Genomic DNA, 8541 nt, shown 5'->3' on the forward strand with positions numbered 1-8541 from the left:
ACGTGTGGGAATACTGTTGAATGGGGTAGTTGATGAGATAGCGAAGAGAGCCACGGAAAAAAAAACTCTTGTTGATGTTGTATGTCAGATAAATTTGAAACAAATAAAAACAAGAAACAAGATGATCCAAGTTGGTGACGAAATGGTAAAGAGAATGGAAAATAGTGCATAATTCTTACGTAACACACGTAAGAATTATGCAATAATAAATACAAATTCGTTCTTCACCTATGGTAGGGGAAAGTGTACTTGGAAGGATTCAATTTACATGTGATTAAGATTAGGATACAAATATATCTGGCAATACGGTGTTGATGTCAGTGAAAAAGATAATGAGTGTAAATTATGTAGTATGCCGCACGCCCTCACCTTAGAACATTATGTATTAGTGTCAAATTATTGAAAATGGTATGATAGACAGAATACTTAGGAGCTACAAGAATTTTGCCCGAAGAGTTTTTGCCCCAATTTTGCACTTATATGCTGTTCTTCCTATATTAACCTGTAATGTTAAATGGGATTCTTGTATTGTGATTTGTGTATTTGTACTCACTGAATTTGTGCGCCCCTTGAGGGACTTGAAGTAGAAGGGGATAGAAATAGCCTGAACTACTCTATCTCTTTGAGGTGTATTTTTGTCTTGTCTCAATAAACATACTTTGATCTGTAACCTTCCTCTTGAGATGATTTCGGGGCTTTAGTGTCCCCGCGGCCCGGTCCTCTACCCCCAGGAAGCAGCCCGTGACAGCTGACTAACATCCAGGTACCTAATTTTACTGCTAGGTAACAGGGGCATAGGGTGAAAGAAACTCTGCCCAATTTTTCTCGCCGGCGATCATTATCTTCAAAGACATTATCTTCAAAGTAAACTAGGGATCGAACCCGGGACCACAGGATCACAAGTCCAGCGTGCTGTCTGCTCGGCCGACCGGGCTCCATTACCTTTTCCACAACCGCCCAAGAGATGGGTATGGGGTGCATAATAAATGAACTAAACTAAACTAACACTGGCGTGAATTGGCTTCATTTCATAACTATATACATGCTAAGTAGAAGCTTTTAGCTGTTAATAGCATTATATTGTGGTTAAATACTGCCCAATTATTTGTATACGGAACGTACAAATTTTGTGTCCGAAATGGTCATGCTGCCCGAAACGCTATGCGTGCTAGTGGCTTCACAAGAATGTAAAAACATTAATGCTATGTCCTCTCATAAACCCAATGTACCTTTATTTATTTATTTATTTATACAAGATGGTACATTGGGCTTATGAGAGTATAGAGCATAAAAGTTTTGCATTCTTGTAAGGCCACTAACACGCATAGCGTCTCGGGCAGACCTTCTTGTATATAAATAAATAAATGGTAAAAAAAATATATATGTGTGCGCGTGATCCGTGTTCTGTACCAGCTGACTTGTATCCGGACTGTGGTCAAGCAAGAGCAGTGTACTGTGATCCACTTCCTTCAAACACTTCCTTCGCTTCTAAGGTACAGTTTCATCATTACTCCAGTGTAGAGTACAACAATTACAGCATGAAGCCATCATGAATGTCACACTGTTACCAAATTGGAATTTTGTGCGCTTTTAGGGAAACCTGGACGACCTGTGTCCAAAAAGCGCAGTGTCGCATGGGACTGTTGTCACTGTTGTTTTGTTTATAGATTCAGCTGCTCGGAACAAGTTCCAAGTAGCACGGGCTATGGTGAGCCCATAGCATACCTGGCACAGGAGCGGGGCAAGTAGCACGGGCTATGGTGAGCCCGTAGTGGACTTACCTGACACAGGAGCGAGGCTGTGCTGTTGTCACTGGTTGTAGCTCCTCTTGTATATAAGATGGTTTGCCAGACATGTTATTTAAACCTAATCTTAGCATAACTTAATCCAACCTAACCTAACAATATATTCAGTTTAAACAATTAGGAAACAAGTTAGAGTATAATCAACTAATAAGATTATGGATTTTATTGGAAAATTGTTTAGCTGTGCAAAATGAGGAACCTTGCAAACTTCTGTTTCATGAACTAAATGGACTCCAGTTTCAGGTATACTCTGACAAGGTCCAAGAGCTATGTACCAACTTCCCGACTCTCAATTTGTTATTTCCCAAATGTGCAAAATTATTAAAAACACAAATTATGGAAAATCATTAAAAATGCAAATTGGATTTTAGCTAGCTATATATATATATATATATATATCTACAAGATGCAGCCTACAATAGGTAGATAATTACTTCATAATACACTACATGGGTTATACAGTAATGTTGCAGCTTTGTGAGAATGTACCATTTAATCATCTGAGACTGATATAACCAATTTCACCATCCTCTATGTTGTTTGTATAAATATATGAATTTATTAATTAATGAGTACTGTAATAAAAAAAATTCTTCAGGCATATGGTTTAAGGTTACATCATAAAATTATTTTTATCAGGATATAATGGGATAGGTGATAGGGGATGCATCTAGGCTTAATTTATATTGATCAAGAGCCTTTATTAATGTTAAAATTATTGTAATTTCAGATGGCCAATAAAGACCGAATGCGAAGAGCTGAATTGATGATTCTAAAGAAGGAAGAAGTAGCTGTAAGAGAATTAATTGAAATGTATAGAAATAGCCTGAACAGACTCCAAGTAAGTTCTATTTATTGCAATACAAACTATTTTATTAGGATACAACCAGAAAATACATTCCAGGTGAGGTTTAAGACATTTCCCTCTACCTTCAGTATTTCAAGTTTTATGGTGATTTTTTATTTGTTTATAAATTCATACTGTAATGATACTGTATTCAGGTAACCCGACCATATCTGTTAAGTTTTGGATAGAGAACAAAAATATAACAATTATGAATACTGTAAAAGTAACTTTTCATTTGGGTAGAGAGCAAATCAGTCTTACCTGATTGCATTGCACTTTCCTGATTATCAATGCAATAGATTGCATTGATCTATTGTTTGCTATTTCACCAAGGAATAGATCAGTGCAATTGAAGCTGTGCAAGCTTTTTAACTAGTCATCATCTGACTGCAAATAGTAGGTTGTTAGGCCACACTAAAACTTCAGGGGACCAGCTGATCTTTCATAAAGCCCAGGCCATCCAAGCATACTCGGGCAAGCCAGGAACAAAAAGAGTCAGAATGTGAGTACAGTATTGCAATTAAGGCTTTCTCAGAAATGAGCATTTTAATGCTTTATTTCTGAGCAAGCCTCCTTCGATTGTTCTCCCTAAGTTAACAAAAGTCACAAGAAGGCACCAAGCAGTGAAGACTATGTAGTGATTTTTTTTTTTTTTTTTTTTTTTTATCTCTAGACAACTTCAAACTGTTGATGTAAATGTTGATGTTGACGTAAAAAGGTTTTCCAGACCATGCGATAACACAAGTCTATCTTATTCTCTCCATATATGGTACTGTATACATATCATTTCTTATTTCATCTTATTAATTTTAGTTTGATAATGAAGAGTGGTAATTGTTTAAATAACATGCAATATGAGAAAGACAGATCGCATCAATACTCTTTTTTTTCATCTTCTTTTTTTCAGCTTCACAAAGCTTCAGGAGTTTCTAAACATATTCATAATCTAACCCTCTCTTTTCTGTTTGCTTTATATTATCAGGTAGAAGAGCTAACTATAAGAAGCCAGTTGGGCCACATACAAGATGTTGAGTTAAAGTCAAGAAACAATACTCCACTAGAATCAGCAATTGAGGCCCACTCATATTCCCTCAATCATTCGCTAATAGATGCTCCCCACAACTCTGATGTGAATCAGGTTAGTTCTGTACAGTACTTTTTAGAATAAGAGAAATATGGCTTTAATCATGAGAAACAAGCAATGGGAGCTGATAAAGGCATATAAAATTAAGAGTTAAGCTGTAGAAATGGACTCCTCTCAAGATATATTGTTCTTGGGAAGATAGATAAGAGTAAATAATGATAATGCCACTGAAAGATATAGAGTACAGTCAGTAAATCTTTATGAAAGGCTATTGAGACTGAAGATAAACTAATTTAGCCTTGGACTGCTGAATTAATTACATCTTCTGTGGTGAAAACAAAAAAAATGAATGTACATATATTTTCTTTAGAAATAATTGAAGGTTACAGTATAAAGGACTGGAAAAATCCTTGCTTGTCAGGAGTGTTCACAAAGTCATACTTAGAAGCTAATTTTGTTACTTCCATATACTCACCTAATTGTGTTTACAAAGGTTGGCTCTGGTCGGCCACTTAGCTGTCAATCAACTGGTTTACAGGTTCCTGAGCTTATTGGGCTTATCATATCTACATTTGAAACTGTGTATTGAGTCTACATCCACCACATCACTGCCTAGTGCATTCTATTTGTTAACTACTGACATTGAACAAAACAATTTGTTCTAGTGTCTCTGACTCATTATTTGGATACCCTATTTCCACCTGTGCTAAATGGTCTCTTTATCTAACTTATCAGTTCCCCTGATAATTTTGAATGTGGTAATCAAGTCTCCCGTAATGCTTCTGTCTTCCAGTGATGTGAGGTTCAAGTCATGTAGTCTCTCTTTGTAACTCGTACCTCAAAGTAGTTCTGTGACTAGTCAGGTAACATACCTTTGAACATTCTCCAATTTCATCTTGTACTACGGACTCCATGCCAGAGCCACATACTCCAGGATTGCTTGGATGTATGCTTATATACAAGGTTCTGAATGATTTACACATATTTAAGCTCTATTAAATCTACATTTGAAACTGTGTAGTGGGACAGTTTGTGTGGGACTGTTAGTGACATTTTGCCATTCAGAGATAACCCCTCCCCCATCATAGTAACTTATTGTCTTTTGCCTTGGTACTCCTTTATCCAATGGAGCACCTGACCTGTTACTCCTGTCTGGTTCTGTAACTCATGCATCAGCTTCTTATGGGGTACTGTGTCAAAGACGTTTTACAGTATAAAATGCCCAGCTTTTCTGACAATCTGCCCACCCTTCTCTTTAAGTTTTGTTGCCTTGTTAAATGTGTGAGGCAAGATTTACCATCCCTAAACCTGTATTGGTGGTGTGTGTTTGAAAGTGCATTTCAAATATATACTTTAACACTGTTTACAATCATTATTTCACATAAATTATTGTATAGAGTATTGTAATCTGATCTAATCTTTTGTTTTTGTATCTTTATTGTTATTTCCCAAAGGGATACTCTGTTGTTTCCAAATTTGTGGGGCCCATATTATATATAGAGAATGATTTAGCATATTGGCTTGAAACAAAGGGTCATAGTCGAAGAAAGTGTGTCATGCTGGAGAAGAGTGGAGAACGAGGTCCCTTGAGACCATCATTCTTTCTAATTTATATTAACGACCTACTTGAAGATGTAAGCATATACAAGTATTCAACTAGTTGTGCTTGCGGGGGCTGAGCTCTGCTCTTTCGGCCCACCTCTCAACTGTTACTAACTACTACTATTTATTTTTTTCACACACACTGACCTGTAGACTTCCTCAGGCTCTGAATTGTATGCTTAGACTTCAGTTTATGGCAGTAGCACTCCCAGAGTATACTTTTTATTTTTAAGAAGCTCAATAGCAGAGATGACTTATCATTATCCTACACACCCAACATTTACCAGTGTAACACCATTGTCACCATTACTACCACCAAAACTATCATCACCATCACTACCATCATCACTGTCACTTCCACTACAGTACTACCATTTGCAATATCAGTATCATTACTGTTAGCATCATTATTGACACTACCACCATTATCATTACCACTGTTACCACCATTATTCCCACCTGTACCATCACCACCAATCTTGCAACCACAATTTCCATCAGAACTTGAACATCAAGGGATGAAACAAGCGTATAGGTATAAAAGGCTAGAAAGTTGGGCATAAAGAGCCAAATCTCGGTCCCCTGTATCCCTGTGCCCATTACATTGCTCTGTAATCACTGCACCACCTGTATTCATTACACCACACTGATGTGGATGGGTCTACATTGCCCCCCTCTCGATCAGCCAAGATCTAACCATATTTAATGTTAATTTTTATATTTGCTTTCCTATCTCTTGTGTGTTGACATCACTACCCCTTGAAGGTGAGAAGTAGGGCAGTGATGATGAGGATGATGTAGTTATCGTGCTATTATGTACGGTAGTAATAATCTTGTTCATTGTTTTACAGACGATTCTCAATAATATGTCTCGTGAAACGGGTGTACAAAATATAATCATGAATGAACTTCAAATTAACCAGAGTACTCTAAACTTGGATGCTGCACCTCTTATTCAAAGTTAGTACAGTATAGTTCTTTATTGCATTACATAATATTGTTATTTAAATTTGTTTAAATATATCGGTTATTCTTATTCCATTCATAACTCAGTAGACAGTAAATAATGCAAGAAACTTTCACACTTTTTATAGGTTTTCACTTAACACTTGCGGAACAGGAAAATGAAGGAAAATGTTTTGCAAGGTTCGACCCTCCAAAATTCATTGTTACTATGTGGGAATATTACTGTATTACAGTTGATGAGGGTGACTTTATTTAGAAGTTTGTGTATGTCCAGTATATCAACCCCTTCAAGAATTAAAGGGTTTAAATATCTGCAAAATAAATTGCATGTTAATTTGACATTTTGGTGAAGCAGTCAACACTGGTTTGTGATGATAAATTAGTGTGTGGCAAGACTGAGAATTGCCTCAGAACAGTGATATAGTGTAAGTGTATATATTGAGGGTTAAGTATGGCAGGTTTGGGTACAGGTAGGGCTTGATTAATAGGAAAGTTAAAAAAAAGAGGCTATTGTCATAGCCCTAATTTTCTATTATATCTTTTCAAAATAATTTGTTATGTTTATAGTTTGCACTAAAATTCTAAAAATCAAATACTGTAATGATAAATACCAGCATTTATAATGAATTGCTTAATCCAAATGGATGCTTTGGTGCAAGAGCACTGCTCTAAATCAAGATGTGATACCAGCTAAAAAAAAAAAATCCCTGATACTGTAGTACAGCACAAACGCATCTCGAAAGCAGCAAAGCTAAAATTTATTGACGTACAATTTCTTGGTTACTCTGAGAATAAGTATTTACCATCCACTTACAACTGCAGGCATGTCAAACATGAGGCCCACGGGCTGCACGTGGCCCACATTATTCACCTTTGATGTTGCCAAGGCTGAAGAAAGAACCATTAGAAATGCAATCGGATTCTACACTCAGAGCCTTCATGAAACCCAAATGTGATCCATATGGCCCTCGGGGGGACCCTCAGTTTGGCATGCCTGATTAGAGGATCTTTTAAAAATTTATGCTGTGCTTTTTCACATATTGTATTATGAAAACAACTGCACGTACTACTAATTTATGCACATAATTTTAATTTTTATGTGCATCATTCGATTAAATTTTAGCATAATTTTTTTTTTAATTATATTTTTCCTTTGGTTTTCAATGCTCTGTTTATATTTCAGGAATGCTTAATGATTCCGAGGTATACGAGGAGGACGACGACGACGATGACATGGAGACCAAATTTGAGGAGTGAGGAGGAGTACTGTACTGTAATAATAAAGTTTAACTTTCCACATTGTAAACAATATCTATTGATTCTACATAGTGTTTTTATAATTTGAATAATACTGAAACTTGTAATGCAAGTTAAGAAATCTCCATATAAAATATTCTCTCATATATATATATATATATACACTTTGAATACTGACCTGGCTAATATCGACATCCACAATGATAATACTTTTCTGAAGTATTCGCCTTCATGGCTATATTTATAAATAGCCTCAATTCTCTACTTCCTCCTAGGAGCTCCCCATCAGGAGGATGCCACAGCTTTTCCAGGAGGTTCTTGTTATAATAATAATAATTGTTGTAATTAATAATTATTACTCTTCTTTCTGCTGGGTCATGAAAAAAGGTGGCTTCGGGTGAAAGGAGGGCTGTGACGATCTCTGTCTGGACCCCATAGGTGCGGGGCTCGCACATCCACCTCCTGGGGCTCATGCGGCCCAAGCTCTGCTTTAGGAGGCTAGTCGTTCTTGCCCTTGCTGGGGTGGTTTTTCTCTGGCACCGACCACAGTGGTCTCTGGGTTGGAGTCCCTGTGTCTTTTTTTTTTTTTTTTTTACCAACTTCAAGGTAAAACTCCCTTGTATCAACCTACCCTGACTTTGCACTCTGGAGAGGCCACTCCAGACCGACAACCTGAGCACAACTCCATAGTCTCCTGAGACTATTAGTAGGCACCCATCAATCACACTCGCTCTCATGCATTGTTCCACTCCAAATTACTGGTTATCTGCTTCTACCATCCACCCCCCCCCTTTTTTTTAAACAATTTCCAGGGATTCTACTAACATGTACATTTCATCGTCTTGGCCCTGTCATTCATACCATATCTCTCATATCCAGTACTACAGTACTTTCACCAGCAGCTTTTCTTAATCCTTTAATATTTTTGTAACACCTACAGTCGTCATTTGCTCAAAACACCAGAACATTCTAATGACTGC

At 37.0% G+C, this 8541-nt stretch overlaps 1 protein-coding gene across 2 annotated transcripts; it reads left to right on the plus strand.

The window, feature by feature from the left end:
• The first annotated feature begins 1147 nt into the window (after positions 1 to 1147).
• Positions 1148 to 7601, plus strand: LOC123759458 (uncharacterized). 2 transcript variants are annotated; one of them, XM_045744550.2, is made up of 5 exons: positions 1148 to 1493; positions 2536 to 2646; positions 3635 to 3790; positions 6190 to 6298; positions 7488 to 7601. In XM_045744550.2, the coding sequence occupies exons 1-5, from the start codon at positions 1365 to 1367 to the stop codon at positions 7559 to 7561; spliced, it is 579 nt and encodes a 192-aa protein (XP_045600506.2). In that variant the 5' UTR covers positions 1148 to 1364; the 3' UTR covers positions 7562 to 7601. The 2 variants fall into 2 exon arrangements, with proteins under 2 accessions (XP_045600506.2, XP_069191356.1); XM_069335255.1 differs by lacking the exon at positions 1148 to 1493 and adding an exon at positions 1596 to 1741.
• The last annotated feature ends 940 nt before the right edge of the window (positions 7602 to 8541 follow it).

This window comes from Procambarus clarkii, chromosome 32 (genome assembly GCF_040958095.1).
Source record: "Procambarus clarkii isolate CNS0578487 chromosome 32, FALCON_Pclarkii_2.0, whole genome shotgun sequence".
Classification (NCBI taxonomy): Eukaryota; Metazoa; Arthropoda; class Malacostraca; order Decapoda; family Cambaridae; genus Procambarus; species Procambarus clarkii.